At 37.0% G+C, this 23,326-nt stretch overlaps 1 protein-coding gene across 1 annotated transcript; it reads right to left on the bottom strand.

Annotated features, from left to right (window-relative positions):
• Nucleotides 1–2,810: 2,810 nt before the first annotated feature.
• LOC121784228 (zinc finger MYM-type protein 1-like) lies at nucleotides 2,811–5,163 on the bottom strand. The gene is made up of 3 exons (XM_042182391.1): nucleotides 4,859–5,163; nucleotides 3,968–4,459; nucleotides 2,811–3,918 (listed from the first exon to the last, which is right to left on the bottom strand). Exons 1-3 carry the CDS (start codon nucleotides 5,161–5,163, stop codon nucleotides 2,811–2,813), a joined length of 1,905 nt encoding a protein of 634 aa, XP_042038325.1.
• Between the last annotated feature and the right edge of the window lie 18,163 nt (nucleotides 5,164–23,326).

Below are 23,326 nucleotides of genomic sequence, written 5' to 3'. Positions count from 1 at the left end.
CACAGTTGGATTCAACGGTGCTCCCTTGGATTGTTGGTTTGGTGAATAGATCTGTACTATTAGCGGGTGGCTGAGCCATAGCTTGTAGATCTATGCGATTCCTTTGTTATCTCTCTTATTCCTGCATGTTTTGTGTAGATCCGAAAGGATCTTTCGTTTTATACTAACAAGTTTCTTAGTGTGCAGGGTTCTTGGTGATTCTTGGAGCTTCCAGTTAAGGAAGGCTCTGGTTGTTGCCTTAGCTACTTACTGTATTGTAAATTGTAATAGCTAGTAATCTCTAATTCAGTCGCTTGGTCGATGGTTTGACTGAGCCATCTTGTAAACAAGACCAAAGAGGTCTCGGTAAATAGTGAACCGGATAGTCTGATCCCTACACTGAACGTTAGGAATCAATATTTGAAATGCGAGGCTCATAAAGGTGTATGAACTCAGCGAGTCCTTGATTCTTATTTGGAGTTCATCTGTGTTCCAGCGACTCTATGGGTTCGCAAGGCTTGTGAAAATATTCCCTTGGATTCTGTGTTTCGTCCTCTTCTCCTCCCATCTTCGCTCATATCTAATTCTACCTTTCTCCCTCGGAATTGGTTTCACGCTTGCAGTTGACTTTCCAGATTCACAACATCCTCTTTCTTTTTGAAGTGATTTGTCCTCCATTCCGGTTATTTGATTTTTCTTTAGGTCTATATAAGAACAGAAACATAAAAAGAAAAATAGACGAACAACAAACTTTGTACAAGAACAAAGAATTTGACTCTCATACAAAATAAAGCAAATCACTAAAATATACTCCCTTCGTCCCATAAAAATAGGGACACTTTTATTTTTTACCTGTCTCACAAAAATAATTCAGGAATGTTTCCATTCTTAACGATAAAATTCCATATATGTACCAATTATGAGCTGTTATCCGCCATTAGTACCCAGATTATACAATATTACAAATAAGGGAAAGACGCGAGAGCCTCTCGTGTGTTTAAAGAAACACACAATTACCTCTTTATTAAACACGTAACAAACCCTTCCCCCCTCCCCTAAAAATAGAAAATAGCAAATATTTTACAGACGGATCAAAATGGGTAAACTCGATAACATTTCACGGATGGAAAGAGTAATAGGTAACATTTGATCCTTAATTTCAATTATTATTGCTATATTTTAGTCGGATTTAGATTTAGGGTTTGAAATTCACATTTTGTAGAGAATACCATTGAATTTAACTATTGATTAAATATTAAATGTCAATTTTGGTTATGAAAATATGACAAAAATACGAATTTAGCCCAAAACATTCACTTTTTGTAAAACAGGTCCATAACTGTCACGATCGCACTTCCTAAGGATAGAAAGCACGATGGATCGCAACTAATGGGAGAATTAAGAAGCGGGGAAGAAAGAAGGAAACCGATCAGAGAGTACGACACATAGAACAAAAGATGAAACTTTAATACCAAATCATAGTCTAAAATCACGAAGCAGGCTCTGTATAAAAATAGTCCAACAATTCAAGGAAATATGAAGACAAAATTGCAGTCGAAACATTTATTGAATACGGTCTTTGTCCCAATGCGCAACATTCTCCGTCCTTGTCACGTCTCAACCTGCAAATAGGGAAAACATGTGCAGGGTTGAGTACTTGATGCACTCAGTCTGAACTCATGCCAAAAATATTTTCATTAATAATATTATGTCAAGCCATCGCTGAGCGAAACTCGGGTTTTACTTTAAAATGCCGAGAAACACTAAAATCATTTCCATCGTAAGCATTTCAACTATTGTCATGTCCCAAGATTTCTACATAAAATGTACTGATTTTGAAAATCCAATCCAGACAACCAACACTAAGTCAAAATTCAACATAACTAGATGAAAATATAAGCCATAAATGTGTATTTTACCCAAACCTGGCAGAACATGGCAGTTCCCTTACGAAAACCATTATTAATTCATTTGAACTTGGTTTAAGCTGAATTTTGGTCACATGACAGAAGAGATAAAAGTATGTCCAGTTAAAATTTGGTAAGAAAATGAGATCGTTTACTTGGTTAACTGAAGTTGAATAAACTCTGCCAGAACATGTCACAAAAGCTGTATCCTCTGTTTCTTTCACCACAACATAATTCTACTGGTATATTTCAAAATTCATACTATCTAAGGTAATCCAACTATATAATCATCCCAATAATTTCATTAAAATTCCATGTTCAGCTCATTATAATTAATACCCAAATAAGCAAATTTAACTTATTGTGAACATCTGTAACCAAAGTATGTAAAAAGCATCAAGTTTTACATTTAACTATAGGCTGTCCCAAAACATCCTTTACCTAAAACATGTTTTCCTCACAATCCAAACTTAGATTATGCAAGTAAAGTAAATTCCCAAACTAAATCAAATTAGCAAGGTAAGCTTCGAAAGCCCTATTGAGAAAACTTTATGTTATCCCTACATTCAAACACCAAGCCCAACAATTTCATTCCATTCGCTCCTCAAAGTAGGCTTTGGAACCTAACAAGCCAATAAAACATTGGATTCACACCTAAATTGTGTTTTAATTCAAATATGGGAAGAGCTTGAATCTAAACCCTAACTTTGAATTGAGGATGAAATTGGACAAAAAGAGGTGTAGGGAGATTACGTACACAAAGGGGAGAGAAGTCCAGCTTACCAGTGACGAAGCCAGAATTTTACGGTTGAGGGGTCCAAATAAAAAATTCAAATAATAAAATGAAACATAAATAATATTACATAATATAAATATAATGTTGTAAACACATAGTTCCATACAATGATATTATAACACCCCTCTTCAACTTTTCATCTTCTGCAACCGCTGCATAATAGCTTCATTAATTACATTAACAAACACATCATTATCAATATAAGGAACTAAACAATCATTCAATAGCTGGTCTCCCATACGATTCCGTAGAGAAGTCTTAACGAGCTTCATTGCTGAAAAAGCTCTTTCTACTGAAGCAGTGGCAACGGGTAAGAGCAATGACAGTTTATTTAACAAATAAACCGACGGAAAATTCTCATGTTTCCTTGTAGAAACCATATTCTGAGCAAGACCTGCAATTCCCGATACTTTTGAAAACTTTTCATCTGTGCGCACATCAAAAATAAAGTTATCAAGCTGACTTTTAAGCTCATACAAAGTAACTTCAGAAAATTCAGATGGATAATACTTGGCAAGACGAAGCAGCTTCTCTGAATCAAATGCAGAAAATGAGTTTCTAGGATCAAAACAAGTCATACACAGAAGTAAATCTGTGTTGACTTCATTAAAACGGTGATTCAACTCTTGAGCTTGCATATCAATGACTGAACAAAACAACTCTACTCGATAATGGTGGAGATTTTTTATTTTCTCAATTTTACGCCTTCCTCTTCCTCTAACTACACACTCATCTTCCATATCAAGCACATCAATCTCATTTGTTCTACAAAACTTTGTAACTTTAGAAAGCAAAACCTCCCAACCTTTTTCCCTTATTACTTGTAAACGTGTTTTTGCTACTTTGACAAGATTCATAGCATTAACAATGTCTTGATCCTTCTTTTGTAGAACTTGAGAGAGATCATGTGTAATTCCCAAGAGTTTCCTCATAAGATGCAACACAAAGATAAACTTAAAATGATTTAGAATTTCTTGCACATCCAAAGCGTCAGCCCTATGTGCATCCTCATAACCATACTCCCCGACATAGTCCAGAACATCATTAATAGAAGAAAATAAATGCATCAAGTTGATGAGAGTACCACAATGCGAACTCCAAAGAGTATCTCCGGGTCGTGTCAATGACTTCTCTTGATTTAATCCTCTTCCGGTATTAATTTCATCACTTGCAATCCCTTCAACAACCTTTGCTCTTTGACTCTCTCGTAGCACATCTCTGCGCTTACATGAACTTCTAATAATATTACACAAACGGGTGACAGAATTAAAAAAAGACCCAATACTTGTATGTTTTTTTAGCAACAACAACAATTGTGAGTTGAAGCAGATGTGCAAAACAGTGCACATAATAAGCACTAGGATTTCTCTTGAGAATCAAACTTTTCAACCCATTGAATTCTCCTCTCATGTTGCTTGCACCATCATATCCTTGACCTCTCAAACTTGATACACTTAAACCATGAGTCGATAACAAAGAATCAAGTGCCTTCTGAAGTGTGGTTGCAATCATATCACCGACATGCACAATACCAAGAAGACGTTCATTGAGACATCCATTCTTATCCACATATCGTACCGCAACACCCATTTGTTCTTTGACGGACACATCTCGGCACTCATCGACTAATATGGAGAAAGAGTTGTCTCCTATATCATCTACAATAAGTTTTGTTGTCTCAACAGAAGCTGCATTAATGACGTCTTTCTGAATATCCGATGATGTCAGTTTGAGGTTTGCAGGAGCATTTTTCAGTATAACATTATCTATCTCTTCACTGCAAGAAGCAACAACTTTCAAAAGCTCAAGAAAGTTACCTTGATTCAAGGATTCATCGTACTCATCATTTCCTCGAAAGGGTAATCCTTGCTTGATAAGATAGCGAAGACACAAAACAGTTGCACCAAATCTGCGACGATACTCAAGCTTAGATTTTGTTGATTGTTTAGATATACACACTACGATGTGTTGGGCTTGATTCATCAAATCTCGACATGCTAATCTACACTTATTATGATCACTTATATGATCCCCGACATGATCTCTCAACCTTTCTTTCTTGCGCTAGGCTGTAAATCCTCCAGATACAAAAGCGTCCTGTCCATTTCCATGGAGTCTAGAGAAGAGATAACAATATAAACAATATGTTGCATCCTTTGTAATACTATACTCCAACCAATCTTTGAATTCATCAGGCGCGACAAATTTACGTTGTCGCTTTCCATCAGTTATTGGAGGAAAATCATGTTCGCGCGGTTGACATGGACCTTTAAGTAAGTAAGCTCTAAGCACCCGTTCTATTGAGTTTGACGAATATCTCATTATATCAGGTCGTTTCCCTGGATCACTTGGAATATTTTCTGGATCAGCTTCAAGTTTATCTTCATTCAAGGACTCTTGAGGTTGAAGAAGTGTAGGTCCATTAACTGACGAAGATGAAGCAGCAACACTAGGAGAAAGTTTCTTAAAATATCGATCCATTTTCAATTTTCAACAAATACCTGCATTCAAAATTTGAAACAAAGTTCATTAACAATTAAATGCATAAATCATGACACATTATACTGTGTCCATTTGTCATTATATATGAATATATGCTATATTTAATTTGTTTATACAATTATACACCACATATACATTATACATATATATATATATATGTATATATATAGGGTAGTGATATATACAAAACACCTTCTTAGTGTAGAACTAGAGACCAAAATATAATCATTAGATCAAATTTTGAATGGATTAGATTAAGAATTGGACGTCATATTTCCATAGTTCATTCTTAACTCGAATTACTTCATCCAAGGGGTAATTTGGTACTTTTGTAATTAAGTCAATGTTGTTAATTATGGTATTAACGAAATTAGGTTACAGATTAAGTGGGCTTTTATTCCCATCTTCACCATTTTATTTTTTCCGTTCCATTCCTCCCTCACTATCAATTTGATTCTACGATTTCTTCTCAACCAAAGAAACCTATGGTTAAGGGTTCATTGCGCTGCTGTTGACGGTGTAATCTAACTACAAATTGGAGAAGGAGACACCATAAATTGGAAAAGGTATGTGAATCTATTGATTTAATTTTCTTTTGCTCCATTCCTCTACAATCTATCTGAATTTTTCTGTTTTGGTGGTAGTGTGTGAGGGAAAATCTGGAATGAAACCCAAGAATTAGAGGCTATAACCAAAGGTTTGACGTAGTTTCCACTTCATTTTTATTTTTATAGTTTGGTTAATGTTTCACTTCTCTACAATTTTACTGTTTTGGTTATCAATTCTGGATTTCTCAGTGATCAGCAATATAGTTTTGAATCCTTCGATTGGGTAAATTTGTTTCATCTTAATTTTGTATTATGAATTGATTGCAGTGTGTGAAGTGATTTAGTAAGAAGATGAATAAATTATATTGTTCGATGAATATATTTGTTTTGAATTTTTCAAAGTAGATTCTTATTAGCATAAAATGATTACATATTTGGGTGAACTTATTACATTATAAGATGAAGAAAGTTGTTTATTAGATGAAATAATTTGGTATGTTGTAACTGAATAACTTCATATTTGGTATGAACTAATTTGTTCTATGGTGATGTGACAAATATGTGTTTTGTTGGGAAGTTGAGTATAAGATGATGAAAGTTGATTATTATATGAAATGATTACTTACTTCAGTTTTGAAATTGGATCCATTTTTAGTGTATTTGTGGGGATTTATGATTGTTTATTAGATGGTCTAATGTGAATTCGTAGATATGTGTTTTAACCAGAATGCTTGATTAAATCAATAAAATGGCCGCATTATAAGATGAAATGTTTCTCATCTCTGATATTTTATTAAACTAATAAAAACAGGTGAAGTTATTACATTGTAAGATAAAGAAATGTGATTATATGATTAAGAGATTACATAGTGTAATTATGAAAGTGTAATTGTAATGAGTTCGTTTTTTTCATAAATGCAGGAAAAAGTCATGAATACCTCAACAACAAACACATATAACATCATAGTCAAGAGGCCAGCAAATACAATGATATTGATGTAGAAAAAATGTAGCAGATTACCTAAAAAAGAATTAATGTAATTCTTGGTTTATGTTTTGGGATAGGGATACGACCATACTTTTGAAATTGGCACTGAACATTTACACAAATTTTATTTATATTCAGAATTTGTGTACACATATTTCACCTTTGTTAATGATTGGTTTCATTTAGCAATTCTCCATCGAAATTTATTTCAGTCACCTTCCATCACATTTTTCATAGTAGAGCCATTTAAGCATAAAATGATTCCATATTTGGGTGAACTTATGACAATATAAGACGAAGAAAGTTATTTAATAGATGAAGTAATTTGATATGCTCTAACTGAATTTCATTATAAGATGAAGAAAGTTCTGCTTCTCTTCAAATTTTTACTATTTTTGTTATCAATTCTGGATTTCTCAATGATCTGCAATATTTTTTTTGAATCGTTTGATTGGGTAATTTTGTTTCATATTAATTTGTAATATGAATTGGTTGCAGTACATGAAGTGATTTCGGTAGAATATGAATAAGTTATATTATATAATGAATATATTTGTTTTGGATTTTTCAAAGTAGATTCATATTAACACAAAAATGATTATGAGAAGATGAATAAATATTTAATGATATATTTGTTTTGGATTTTTCAAAGTAGATTTATATTAACATAAAATGATTCTATTTTTGGGTGAACTTATTACAATATAAGTTAGATAACGAAAGTTGTTTATTAGATGAACTTATTGTAATATAACACTCGAACTAACTAGCAAAAATACTTCATTAAGTATGTAAAATATTTCATCACAACTAAAAGAAATTTCAACTACGTAACAATTAAAAAAAGTTCAGCAACTAGGAAATTACATCGAGACATAAAGATCTTAAAGCTAAGCATTTCTGAATCGGATTACTCACTGAAAATGGATCATTTTGAATGGTCGACATTCAGATGAGTCGTCGTCGTCTTCTTCTTCTTCATGGGATCAAAAAGCACCCTCCTCCCCAGGATCAAATAGTCGACCTTCAGATAAGTCATCCATTATTGTTCCCTCGTCCCCAAAAATAATTTTCTTGGGAGACGTCCCACGTTGGTTCGTTGCTTGTCGGTTAACATCAGTTATGGGAGTGGGGTTGTTCATGTTATCGATTGACATCATAGAAGAAACGTGTTGGTTGAATTCTCCATGGATCACGAAATAAGTATATCAATATAAAAAACGAGACACGATTGTTGCATATCGAACGACTTCAGAAGCAGAAGTTGAACAATGGAAAAAATGGACCACGAAATTCAGAGAGAGATTTTGAACGATGGAATTGAGAAGGAAAAATTGCAAGAATCCATTAAGATTAAGAAGAAGCAGTTTATCTTGGATCATGCAGTGGAGATTTTTTTTCCATATTTGTGTGACATGAATCTGGGAAACAAATTTGCACAAGATTGAGATTTACTAAAAAAGCCTTGGTCCGATTTTTTTGAATAAAATAATGAGATATGGTTTCAATTAATATGACTGTTAGATTGAAATAATTGAGGGATGAGATTTGGTCTCTGGTTCGGTCTTTAAAATTAGTTCGACATTGAATACAATCCTATATATATATATATATATATATATATATATATAGGGTTGTGATCAATGTCGAACCAATTTTAAAGACCGAACTAGAGACCAAATCTGGGCCATTAGATCTAGTTTTTTTGATGAGATGTGCTGCTGTGTAAATTTTTCGGTCTTCATTACAAGCCCATTTTACTTCATTGTATAGATTTATTACTTCATTCCGTACGTAATACCTTGAAACTACAACATGTTTTTACTTTCTTCCAGTAGGTTTTGAAATGATTCAACATATGTTTCATTTGAATTCATTGACTTGAGTTTTTACTTTATTTACATTAAAAAATGCAATTTATTCAAGTGCGTTTATTACTTCATTCAGAAACGTTATTACTTCATTGGATAAAGTTTTTACTTCATTCCAGTAGGACTTCACAAACTTCATTCCAATAATTTATTGCATCATTCCATGTGTTTATTACATCATATCAGCGTTGTGGCGGTGGTGATAGATATTGTAGAGAGAAAGAACGACACACGACGGCGAAACCACATTTACGTACTGGAATGAAGTAATAATCCTACTGGAATGAAGTAAATACCTACTGGAATGAAGTAAAAACCTACTGGAATGAATTTAAATCTTTGTAACATGTTTGTATGACTTATTTACCTTCGGATGAATTAAAATAGGCTCGTGACGAAGGTGAAAATAAATTATAAATTTGTGCCTCTCATCCATAAAAAACTAAATCAAAAAACCCTAATTTGGTATGGTTCGGTGGTTCGGTCTTTAAGAGTGGATTTGTGAATAATGAGACTCTACATATATATATATATATATATATATATATATATATATATATATATATATGTCATTTGTCAATAGGGACCACAAGTTCACATTCTGTCCATCTATTTATATATACATATGCTCTGCTCCAGTGCTCAATATGACATGAATACATTAGCCAAATCCAATGAATTGCATAGTAAATTATTTATGGCCATCAAAGTAATTCTATTTCCATTCCACTCCAGAATTCGAGAAAAAAATATTACATAGATGCTCTGTGGTCATGCCCTTTCAATGGTTGCCTCAAGATTCAAGAAAATGTTTACAAATTATAAATATTTATAAGATTGATGCAAATTGCAATGAACATGATAATTAAACATAAAACACAACATGATAAAATCATTCGCAGACTCTTAATTTTCTATGCTTCATAGCAGTTTTGATTTTACACTTGCCAGAATTTGGGGGAAAAATGACACGGAGACAAGACAAGGCAGCGGCCAGCGGCAACAACGAGGACAGTCGCAGCAACAAGCCTACAGCGACGCGGAGGCAACAACAACGGCAATGGATGCTGCGGCGGCGACGAGCTGAAAGCTCCACGGCAGATTCCTAGGTTTAGCAGAAAGGAGAGAACGGCTACAGCGGTGAATGAAAGAAAATAGAAAATAATCGATATTTTTTATTAATTAAAATTAATAATTATGAAATTACTAAAATACCCCTGTGATTTTTCAGAATTGTTGAGGGGCCCCTGGGCCCCAGACCCCATTGTCCCTTCGTCCCAGCAGCTTAGAGCTGCCGGAAACGGCGACAGTGGTGGCGGAATCGGCCGGACAGCCGCTGCACAGAGAGTGATGTAAGTGGCTGGGTGTGTAGGGAGAGAGAGAAGTGACGAGACAGAGAGGAAGACAAGTAGGGGCTGCCACGCTGGACGGAAAGCGGTGGTTGCCGGACGCCCGTTTTGACAACGGAAGCATGTCTGTGTAAAAGTGTGAGTTCCAGATGTAGAAAAAGAATGGGAGTGATAACTCCCGTAAGTTCCAGAAGAGGGATAGGGATAAATTCTCCTTGCAATTTCAATATTATTTTTTCTTATCTTTATTTCATTTTCCTTGTATATTTTTCTATCATTCTTAATTCCACTAATAAATACCATACAAACAAAGTAATTCACATTAATAAGAACTATGTACACGATTAGAATTTAGTTTTCTTACCAAACCAATCATAATAAGTTATACTAATTACACCTATAAAGTAATTTATATCTGACTTTCAACCCATTTGAACTAATTTAAAATTTTCAAAATTTCAGGCTGTTACAACTCTCCCCCTAGGAAATTTCGTCCTCGAAATTGGGACCTAAATCGGAGAGACGAAATCTTATAACCAACTTACAGAAGAGACAAATCAATTTATCTTTAACATAAATTTTGGTCGCATAAACTAATATCAGATAATTAAAAAAAAATACTCCAATAGCCCCAATAGGTAAGGATACAAAATAATATCAAAACATACACATTATGGAAGGAATAGGTACAGAGACACACATTGCCTCCTTGCAAGCCAAATCAGATGATCCTAAACAAGGTGATTAAGATACAAGAAAATCAATCAAGGCATGACTTTCTAGTGTAGATGCACGAGAAATATTAACTAACAGGACCCAGAAATTGATTAATGCGGTTCACATAATTGAGAAAATTATTGAGGCCAAGATGCATCATTAACTCGGTGGTGCATCAAGTGAATAAGCCTATTAGTGTACTCATACCTTATAACGAGATTTCCAAAATTAAGACACGTTTTGCTAGCTAGCCACATAAATAATTTATTGAGTTGTAATTATCTTCCTCGACAGTAGTCTTTTTATTCAATTACCAATCTTTTCTACATACCCGTTTTGGCAACCAAATTATCGTCTGCATTCGGACTTCAGGAGACTTATAAAGAACTGAGTGTGCACTAATAATGAACTTCACATGCATTATCAAATCATGTAAACAAGTTTAAACTGCCAACACTCATATCAAAACTCACAGAATCACGTATAACCAAATTTATCTTAAAAACCAAATTTATCTTATATACCAAATCTCAAGATATATCACAGTTATAACATAGATTCCTCCAATCTCATATAACAATACACATACATAATTATGCATTAAAGTGCATATTTTCTCATATATTTTCACAAACATCATCACATATTTGCACATACTTGCCTTAAGTGTGCTTAGCGACAAACACGAGTACACAAACTAAGAAATATACCCCACGTGAAGTCCTCCGATCAACCCCTACTACCATCACACCATACATCACACTTCATTTCCTCCGGTCACACCATATAGCATATAACAGTTCCTCCCATCACACCATGTAGTATATAACAGTTCGTCCCATCACACCACGTAGCATATATCAATTCCTCCCATCACACTGCGTATTATATATCAGTTCCTCTCATCACAAGATGTATCATATATATCAGTTCCACCCATCACACCATGTATCCATTTCAATTCTTCCCATCACACGATATATCACATTTCATTGCCTCCCTAATAAGGCTAATTTCACGCATAGGTCTAGGGGATAAATTCATGAAATTACGGGGTCTAACACACGTCTTAAGCCAGGTGTGTAGAAGAATTTTGCCAGGTCCAGGAAAGAGAGAGGACAATCACATGGTCCGAGGAAACTGGCGAAAAAGTGAGCATTGTGGAGGAAATTGCAAGACGGAGGAAATCTCGGAGCTGAAGGGTAGAATGGAGATTTCTACGAAGGCTTCTAGAAGATTATGTCCGCGCCTATATAAGGAAGGAAGCATGCATTCTAGAGGGACCTTCTCGGTGGAGGCCTCATTACGGATTGTAGCTAGGAGCTCACTTTTCTCTTACAAACTTGGGTTCTTTTTGGAAAATTCGGGGGTTCACGTCTGGGTTCACTTCCTGTTTACAGTAGTTTCATTTGGGTGTAACACCATCCTGTCGAGGGTGAAGAAACAATTTCCAATTTATTTCTCGTTATTTTGTGGATTTCACCGAGCTTCGCTGTTCGAAGCTCGGCACTCTGTTTACCCTTTATTCTGTGGGTTTATGCAAGCTATTTTCCATAATGTTGATGGTGTTTGTTTCTGCTTCAGTTACTGTGTTTTTCTGGAGTTCGTGCTAGTACTTGTTTTGGATGCTTTTCCCATTTGCTCACTGAATCTGTGTAGAATTGTTTGAATTGGTTGTTGATCGGAGTAGATCTTTAGAATTGGAAGTTATGGGGATGATTCTGGTTGTTGTAGGACTCGGATCGCTTGGATCCGGAGTGGATTAAGCATCCGACGAGAGATCTGAACAGAGTTGGTTTAATTTGATGCCTAGCCTTCATGTTTTTATTTCGCTCCGTCTAGTTTAGGTAGATCTGTGTTATTTCCGGTTTGTTACAAGTTTCCGACGACCAAACTTTTATATTCTATTCGAATCAGGGTATGTGCTCTGTTTCCTTCATCTTCGTGTCTGATTCAGCTAGAGAAATGCATGTCGTTGTTAGTTAAATTTCCAGTTCGTTATTTTCATCTTTTCTGCCATACCTGCTATTTCTGGAATGATGGTCCCCACTGTTATTCGTTTTCTATCTAGCTAAATTAGATAGTCGTTTACACAGTCTCTGAAGTGAATTTAATATCTAGCAGTCATGAGGACGTTTGATTTGAGCATGTTTAGAGTTTTCTAGGTCTAGTGTTACATTTCTTGCCTAGGTCTAGTTGTAGTTATACCTCAACCCAGTTAGCGTGGCAGCAACCGCCTTTGTCAAGAGTCTCTAAATTATTTCTTACGTGTCCTTCTTCGTGGGATCGACCCCTGCTTCTCTATACTAATCCATAGTATTCGGGTTGAGGGATCTTTGAAGGGGAGTTTTGTGTGTACAACGACAGAGTATTCCGTGTTCCATTGAGTTCCTAGACCAAGTGATCTAGTGGGTTCATAAGACTTGGTATCTCGACCTAGCACAACACATCACATTTTCACACACATACACACAGCACCCTCTCTCCCTTCAAATGGCGCCGTTGCCGGGGATGGAAGGCGTAATTTGTGATTGTGTTTAGAGAATTTTGGCGTACATAGTTTTGAATTTTTATTTTCCTTTTATTTTCAGTTTATGAGCAGGGACTCACGGTTTGGACATTGTGGTAACTCAACTGAGTGGAGGAACGATCAGTTTATTTGGCAAGTCAAGAACACAGCATCTACGGTCACCACCAGATCGAGATTATCTACGAGAGATCCATTTTCGTTTGATTCGGGAAGTGAAGAGGATTGGAACTCGTCAGGAAGGGATGATACTAAATCATCTTCGGAAACAAGTACAAAGGAGGAAGAAATAGGGGACATGGTGAACATAATCGATCTAGATCCAGATATCGGTTCGCTTACTGCTCATCTAGATGGAGAGCCAGCTCAAGCTATAGTAATGAATCCGCGACTGAGGTCCATTGAGATAAAGACAAACGTGCTCGGCATCCTACCCACATTCTCTGGGCGAAGGAATGAGTGCCCGTATGAGTTTTTGAATGAATTCAGCAAATTGTGTGGCATACAGAAAAGGCCGAATGAGGCGACTGAGGAGGATTATCGCCTGCGTGCAATTCCGTTTGCCTTGAAGGGGGAAGTCAACACATGGTTATTGAGGTTGCCCTCGGATTCTATCCGCACATGGAGGTACTTCAAGTTGGAATTCTTAGATTATTTCTTTCCGTCTAACAAGACGAATGCACTTAAAAAGGAAATATTAGAGTGTAAGCAGGATTACGACGAATCTTTGAGTCAGTATTGGTCGAGATTCAAGTGGTTGTTGGATGCATGCCCGAATCACCGAATGATAGAGGCAGAGACCTACTCTCTGTTTTACGAAGGGGCGACCCCTGAGTCTAAGGACTTAATGAATTTCTTGAGTGGGGGAAATTTCACAAGAAAGAAGGGAAGTGAAGCAAGAGAAATTATGGGGAAGTTGATAGACGCTAAAAAGGCATATGATAACCCCAGGAATATAGTAAGGAGAGGATCGATGAATGCTATGAGAGAGCAAGAAGATGATAAAGTAGAAGCAAGGATCTATAAGCTCGAGAAAGCTCTTTTGAACGCTATTGAAAAGACAAATCCACAAGCTTCACAAGGGAAGGAGAAATCTCCTGGTCCAGGAGATAATCAAGTTCAGCAATATTACGGGACCCAGGAAGGAGATTATCAGACCCTAGTCAATGCAATGGGAAGTTGGAATTCCGATGGGAGCTGGAATCCAGAGAGACAGAGAGATGCACCCTGGAGGAACCATCCAAATTTCAGATGGACTGATAACTAACAGAACCAGCCAGCACAACAATAGAATTTGCAGTTTGCACCTCAGTCCGAGAGACAAGGTAACTGGTTAGGAAGGAACCAAGAAAGGCAGGGCAACTGGATCAATCGGAACCAAGGAGACCACCCGAGTTGGGGAAACAGAAATCAGAATAATCAAGGGAACTCTTATGTACCACCGCACCAAAGGAACTTTCAAACCACCTACCAAGGGCCAGGAAATCAGTACAACAATAATTCAGGTGGTCAAGGAAACATTCGCCAGAATCAAGTGAGTGGATCGAATCTGAGTGCAGGCCCAGGGCCAAGTCAGCCCAATTCTAAAACACCGAGAAATCTAGATGAGATGGTGCATGATCTCGTAAGTTCTCAGCAACATATGCAGAACAACTTGCAGTCAAATAATGACGTAGTCCACAAGCTTCAGGACGCTCAGCAGGAGCAAAAGACGGCGATGGATATGCTAGCAAAGCAATTGTCACAGATAGCCACTTCCTTGAGCGAGATGAGGGGAAATGAAGGCAAGATTCCCGCCTCTTCGCAAATGGCAAAGCAATTGTCGAGAATTTGCCATGTGCTGTGCTAGGTCGGGTATTCGCGCATTCATTCGACCTAGCACAGCACATCGCTGACGACGCCGGCCGGGTATTCGCGCATTCATTGTCGCGTTCAAAGTCTAGTCCAAACAATTAACCGAGCAGCCCAACTAATTAAAATTTCAGCTCAAAACTTCCTAGATTAATTCACTAACCCAAAAAGAAATTCAGCCACAACTTCAAAAGAGAAGTGTCGGTCTTCCTTCAAAATTCCCAATTGCACTAACGTACTGCATATTTCTCTTTTCTCTTCTCTTTTAATTTTCTCAAGAGATCCAACAGCAATCTTAAGAAAGTCCACACTCTTAACTTTCTTACTTAATCCTTCATCTCCAATCTCTCACTCTCTCGACAATCCCCAGCTCCCAAAACACTCTCATCCATCAACTCTCTCTTCTAACTTGTTCCATATTCTAAAAAATCCCATAATAATAATACATGCAGCAACCCAATAAAATTTTTTCCAAATAAGTAATCTTACGGAAAAAAAAATGAGTGCAACTTATTTTAAAAGTCAAACTATTGAAAATATAGAGATGATTGTAATTGATTGTGTATTGATACCAATCGGTTTATGCCTAGTTATAGGACCATTTACATTGTATTTTTGGTAGTAAATATTCTAATTCTAGGCTATGCAATTGTGTATCAATTACATATTAATTGAGTATCAATCAAGTATCAATTGAGCATCTTTTCCTCCTTTGCCTCTTTAGGTAAGTCTTCTTGACACTCCTCCTCAAGTTGAGCAACGACATCTTGGATCCTTAACTTGCTTAAGAATTCCTTGAACACCTTCGGGTTTACCGCCTTTGTGAGTATGTCTGCAAGTTGTTGGTTATTTTAGTGTAATTGGATTAACTTGATTGATCAATATTCTTATAATGAGACATCATACAAGTTTGGGAAGTGCAGAGTGCACGCTTGTTTGAATTCATTATGATTAGACGAGGGTTCGGGGGCAGCGCCCCCGAGTAGCGGGGTCCATTAAAGCTGTTGAATAGAAACGAACATTTCAAAGGAAATGAAAGTTTCAAGGAAACAACAATAAGGCTGGGAATAAGAAGCCTAAACTGATGTGCTGGAAGTGTGGTAAATCCGGGAACTTCAAAAGGGATTGCAAGTCTGGAAACGGTGGAAGTAAAGGGAAGAACGAGGCTGGTACAAGTGGATCTAAGGATCCGGGAAAACAACCAAGTTCATTTTTTGTACCTAATGATCATTCTGTTGAGAACTATTATGTATCAATAATTTCTGAAGCACTTTATGTGCAGGATGATGATCTCTCATGGTGGGTTGATTCGGGTGCAACATGTCATGTGTGCAAGGATCGTCAATGGTTCAAAGATTTCAAACCAATTGAAGATGAATCTTCATTAAAGATGGGCAATGTTGCAACTGAACCAATCAAAGGAATATGAAATGTTAGCCTAGTATTTACTTCTGAAAACTCTTTAGTTTTAGAAAATGTTGTGTATGTACCTGGAGTTCGTAAAAACTTAGTATCTGGTATTGTATTAAATAAGTGTGGATATAAACAAGTTTTAGAAAGTGACAAATACATTCTGTCAAGACATGGTACTTTTATTGGATTCGGTTATCTTTGTGGTATGTTTAAGTAGAATCTAGATGTTTCTTTTGTTAAAATTCTGTTTGCATGACTTCTACTAGTTCTAGTAATCATGTTAGCAAATCAGAATTATGGCATGATAGATTAGGTCATGTACATTACAGGAGATTGAAAGATATGTCGAAAATAAGTTTAATACTAGCTTTTGATTTGAATGTTGAAAGGTGTAAAACTTGCATGTTAACTAAGATTACTCGACAACCTTTCAATAAACATATCAGTAAAGATACTAAGGTATTAGAACTTATACACAATGATTTGTGTGACTTTCATTCGACTCCATCACTTGGTAATAAAAAGTAGGTAGTTACTTTTATTGATGATGCTTCTAGATATTGCAATGTTTATCTGTGCCATTCAAAAGATGAAGCTCTTGATAAATTTAAAATCTTCAAAGAAGGTGTAGAGCTCCATCATGGTGTGAAGATTAAAGTTCTTCGCACTGATAGGGGAGGTGTGTTAGAGTTTGTATACTAGAAATCACCTTTCGAGTGATTGAATACTGTAAAACTCTATAAGCTATTTTCCAATAAATAAAATAGATTATTTTTGTCATAATGTTGTTATGTTTTACATTTAATGGTTGTTTATTGCATATTTAAATGTATAAGAACGTAACAAAGTCTAAGTCTTTGTTCTAGTAGACCGGTTGTGGTTGTCGTCCAATTTAAGGTAACACGGTCAGTTCTGAACAAAGAAAAAGCAGAATTTCACAACCCAGATAGGCCTAGACTACCTATCGTGAAAGGTTGCAATGTCAGTCCGATTATTTCTAAGCCTTATTGAAATAAGATGACGTTGGTGTGGTATAGCACGAATGGATCTAGCAGCAAGACATGTCTTTATGCTATCTACTGAAAGACGAGGTCTTGATAATTAATTTCTTAATCAATGTACGCTAGCATTGAGCATACGATATTGAGTATCTACTACTTTGATTTACCAAAGGTGCGGGTTTTCATCACCCAACGATCCATGTATATTGGGTAGCGGTGATCGTTATCTAGCAGTGCTAGGATTGCTATTACGTTGAATCATGAGCGATGAGAGTCTAATTTGATAACATCCACGAGAGGAGCTCGAAACAAGGATTTATTATTCGGAACCTAGCTAGTTGAGTTTAATTACTCTATGAATAATAAATAAGAGTTTCTTGCTGAGTCCACTCTTGGAGATTAAAATATTTTAATTAATTAAGTCCATAGCAGACATTAATTAATTAATGGATGTTTCCATCTTAAGCACATGAAATAAATTACTTACTTAAAAAGGAAACCCGGAATACTCGTAATTTCGGATTTGGAGAGGCAGTGCAATATTACTTCTGTAGTGGCTGCTTGTAATATTCCAATATAAGCTTATATTAAATTGTGGGTTCAATTTAATTAGTAAAAAGCTAATTGGGTGAGGCCTGATATAAATTCTTCCTTAGATCCCTGACTGAGCCCAATATGTGAGTTAATATAAATAAGAGAATAAAGGAGACAGAAAGGCAGATGAATAATAATTATTACTCAGAATTTTCGTCCCCCTCATAGAGAGAGAGTTAAAAAATTGCTTCCTCCGTGAGCAGAATTCTGTCTTCGTTATTCAAGTCCTAGTACGCTGGTGAGATTTGCCCACACAATTATCAGTGTACAGTCCGGGACACCAGTCAGAAGATCCGAGGTCGAGTACTGAAGATCTTTACGTGGAGACGGAGCAAGCCATAATCGATTCTTGATTAAATCAATGAGGTAAATTGACTAATTCCGTAGGAAGCATGTTTTAGGGATTTTATATGCTAAAGCATGTTTTAATTCAAGTTATGAGCATGATACATGTGATAATTACGTGAATAGAATTTGTCTAAATAATCTGCTAAATAGATCAAATTATGTGATCGGATTTTACGCACGCTTCCGCTGCCAACCCCTTCCATTGGTATCAGAGCCAGTCTTTGGCTCTGATTATTTGGATTTAAATTTTGCGAAATTCATGTATGCATGTATTATTTGATTGCGAAGCATGTTCTTGGTGTTTTGTTTAATTTATTATGCATGATGAACTTAAGAACTATCGAATCAAAGAACTTGAATTACTCGATCGTACGAGACGTGCGATCCATCGGCGCTCACGCCGAGATGGATTGTACCATGCACAATCGTGAAATAAGGTTGTCAATTGAGTGGGAGCTGAGGGATCACGATCACGGGGTGACGCGCAGTCGAGCGTGGGCTCGAGCACGACGCCGGCCGAGACCGCAACCCCGAGGCGGCCCCCGCACCAAGGCCGACGTGAAGGCTGGCACAGAGTGGTGGTTCATCCGAGAACCAACGAGACACCAGGCACCGAGAGCTGGAACCCTAGGCGGAAGGAAGGGTGGTCGGAGCTGGCCGAGAGCGGGCGCACCACCGTGCGCGCCGCTGGCTGAGAGCTCGCGCCACCCGGACGGGCGTCGAGATGCTGGCCGAGAGGCGCGCGCCTCCGCGTGCGTGCCTGGCCGAGAAACGTTGACACCCAACGGATCAACGCGCTGAGACGGGTGGGGTGCACCTAGCCGAGAGGAGCGGCACCGACGTGCCCGCTCCTGGCCGAGAAGATGCGACACCCGACGAGCCAGGTGACCGAGACACTGGCGCGCCACCTGCGTACCACGGCCGAGACGCTTCATGCGTCGTGATCCGACGACGAATTCGTCGGACTTTCGTCGTTCATCATTTGTGCGAACCTCGTGCGATGAGATAACGATGAAGGATTATTTTAATGATTATTGAATTATTTTATTAAAAGATATCAATAAAATATTATTATTTAATGGAAATAAAATCTTTTTGGAAGATTTACCTAGATTTTAGGAATATTTTTATTATTTTCTATATCTATGGAAATAAATAATATTATTTTGATTCCTAGATGATATGAATGAGAATAATTTAATAGTTTCCTAATATGTATGTATCTAAGATCCTAATAAGGATAGATATGTATGCAGTGACGAAGCCAAATATTTTTGTTGGGGGGTCCAAAGCTTAAATAGTTTTTAGTGTCGGCATCGCCGAAATTTTTTGTAGCATAGGCAATGGGGAATTGCAAAAGATATAGATGAATAATGAGAGGGAAAAAAATAGAGAATGAATAATAGAAATTAGAATTATAATCTCTATTATAGTTAGAATGTAAGGTACAAGTAAATTACTTCATAATATAAGACTAAAGTGTAAGAAAATAATATAAGAATTTTTTTTGGATTTATAGGCCGAAAGATTTGAACTTGGAAACATAGAAATATAAGAAATTAAAACAATTCTTAGAAGTAAAAGTGTTTGAAAAAAAGAATTGATTTGTAGGCTGAATGGATTGAACTTTGGGAACTTAAAACAAACTCCTATAAGTATAAGAAAATAAAGCAAAGGAAAAAAAAGTTGGATTTTTAGGCTAAAGGGGAGTCGAACTTGATATAAGGGAGCATAAAAATATAAGAAAATTAAACAAAGGACAAAAATGATGGATTTGGAGACTGTAGGATTCAAACTCGGGTGAATTACCACAGTGACTTAAGCTGATACCAACTGCACTATTCGCAAACTGTGTATTTATAATAGCATATATATACTAATAATTTCTTTAGCTGGGGGGCCCAGTGGCCCCCCAGGCCCCATAGTGGCTTCGTCCTGTATGTATGAATACATTAAATAATAAAATATCTCTTCCTAATCTTGAACAATGAAATAATTTGAATTTATTTTCATGTCTTATTAAGGATTAAATAATTTGTTTATTTTAGATATACCTTATAGTAGACATGAATAAGAATTAAATTCTAGAATAATAGTTTCCTAAAGGAAGATAACAACATAAAACTAAAGATTTAATTATTCAGCAAATTAAATACCAACAAAATTTATTTAAGCTTTTGTCTGCCTAAAGGCTAGGGATAATTAATGAAAAACCATAACCCAAATATCTAAGCTATAATTACGAACTCAACGTTTGTATATGATCTCCATCAATTGGTCTGCAATTTATGAAGCCTTTTTATAATATTATCGCCACCTTCTCTGTGGGGACAATAATCCTAAGAAAATAGCAAGTTCATGAGGGCGGACTTCTAAAAAATAAATAGTATGAACTAGAATGTGGTTTCCAATATTATCGCCACCTGCTCTGCGGGGACAATAATCCTAAGAAACTACGAGATTCGCAAGTTCACACAAAATTTATGAGATAACTTGATCTTGTTAGCAGCACATAAGCATTGTTATGGGAATGTGTTTTAGAAATGAGACTCTGTAATGCTAAAGAGGTGGTCTTGCTTAGGCAACATTAGGCGGCCATGCCACTCTGTGGTCTCTGGACTATTCGTCGGTGTTGTGACCAGTGAAAATGTAAGATTTTAATGCGTACTATCTTCCTTTGGAGGGTACAAAATTTTAATCTTACAGTTGTAAGATTTTGAAAAGTTTTATGGTTAATCTAATAAAACATCTTACATAAGATTATGACAAATAGTAAATACTCTGTTTTGCAGTGCAAATCAAATCGTCAAGATGTCAATCAATCCTCTATCTGCAGTTCTAAAAGAAAGTAAACTCGAGGGCCAACATTACATAGAATGGAAACAAAATTTGGACATCGTTCTTACAGCTGAAGAGTACAGCTTTGTACTCACAACCCCGCGACCTCTAGTGCCACCCGCTAACGCTGCGGCAGGAATCAGAGATGCACACAGACGGTGGCATAAGGCGAATGAGATGGGTAAGTGCTACATGTTGGCATCTATGTCATCAATACTCAAGCATCAGCATTCTGCCATGGATACTGCCACCGAGATTATGCAGAATCTCAAGAATCTTTTTGGTACTCAGAATCGAACGACTAAGTCTCAAGCCTTTCGGAGTATCATGTCGAAGACTATGAAGGAGGGCTCATCTGTGAGGGACCATGTCCTCGAGATGATGAGCCACCTCAACCAGATTGAGGTCTTGGGAGGGACAATCGATCCCAAGTCACAAGTGACCATTATCCTTCAAAGTCTTCCCCCTAGCTTCCAGCAGTTCAAGCTCAACTTCGAGATGAACAAAAGGAACTACACCTTGGAGGAACTGTTGACTGAACTTCAGTCGGCGAAGGATCTTATGATCCAGGCTAAGGCGGCCATGATGACTTCGGTGCCTCGTTCCTATGGCTCCAAGCCTAGCGCAGGAAAAAGGCAGGCACCGAACTCAGGACTGACCAAGATAGCTAAGGGAAAGAACAAGAAAAGGGCAAACAAGAAGCCCACGGGGAAGTGTTTCAAGTACGGAGAGAAGGGGCATTGGAAGCCAGATTGTCCTAAACGGGGCAAGGCTACAGCTATGCACCAAGCTCTAGTAATCGAGTCTTGTTTGACTTCGACATCAACTTGCACTTGGGTTATTGACACTGGAGCTACTGATCATATTTGTTTTGATCATATTTACGTTATAGTAGTGATAGATTTTTGATTTTGAAGAACGTTTTGTTGATACCTTCTTTTAGAAAAAAATTAATTTTAGTTTCTAAATTGGTTTTTGATGGATATTCGATTTCTTTTAATGATCTGTACACAATCACATCTACACAGTTTAACAATCACAAATTAGAACTCAATACAACATCGAAAATTTCAAAGAAACGAAAGGAACCTTCAAGTTCAATGAACGAAACGTACTTATGGCACCTTAGACTTGGTCATGCCAATGAAAGAAGGATCCATTCTCCTGTTCAACAAGATCTTATTAAAGATCTAGAGGAGGTACCTTTTCATAAGTGTGAGTCATGCTTAGAAGGCAAGATGAGCAAGAGGCCTTTTCAGGCTAAGGGCAATAGGGCCAAGGAAGTACTTGAGCTCGTTCATTCCGATGTATGTGGACCAATGTCTACTGAGGCAAGAGGTGGTTTTCGATACTTCATCACATTTATTGATGACTTCTCGAAAATTGGATACGTCTATTTGATGCGCCACAAGTCAGAGTCTTTTGACAAGTTCAAGGACTTTAAGACTCTTGTGGAGAAGTATCATGGTAAGAGTATCAAAAGCCTACGATCTGATCGTGGAGGCGAGTACCTCAGTGCTGAGTTTTTGGACTACTTGTCGGAGTCGGGAATTGAATCCTACTGACTATTTCGGGAACGCCCCAGCAGAACGGCGCTGAAAGAAGGAATAGGACCTTGTTGAACATGGTCCGGTCGATGATGAGTTATGCACGGTTACTTACTTCATTTTGGGGACATGTCTTGCTTTCTGCAAGTCACATTTTAGACAATTTACCGTCAAAATCCGTATCTACTACTCCTTATGAGTTGTGGACTGGGCGTAAGCCCAATCTAGCACATCTCAAGATTTGGGGTTGTCCGGCTCATGTATTGGAAAGGATCCAACTAAGCTAGGATCAAGGACGGAGGTATGTTTGTTTATAGGGTACCCTAGAAGAACAAAAGCATATGAATTCTTTAGTCTCCGAGACAAGAAAGTCATTGTGAGTACTCACGCGACATTCTTAGAGGAAGACTATGTAATGAATCATAAACCAAGCAGTGAAGTGGCTCTTGATGAGCTAATTTCTGTCACTAGTTCCATTAATCAAGAACAAGTACCAAGTGTACAAACAATTCCAGAAACTTCAACTTCTACTCCAAGTATTGTAGTGCCG

Source organism: Salvia splendens, chromosome 21 (genome assembly GCF_004379255.2).
Source record: "Salvia splendens isolate huo1 chromosome 21, SspV2, whole genome shotgun sequence".
NCBI lineage: Eukaryota > Viridiplantae > Streptophyta > Magnoliopsida > Lamiales > Lamiaceae > Salvia > Salvia splendens.
Note: the sequence above shows the minus strand (reverse complement) of the source record. Positions and strands in the feature narration are given on the sequence as shown.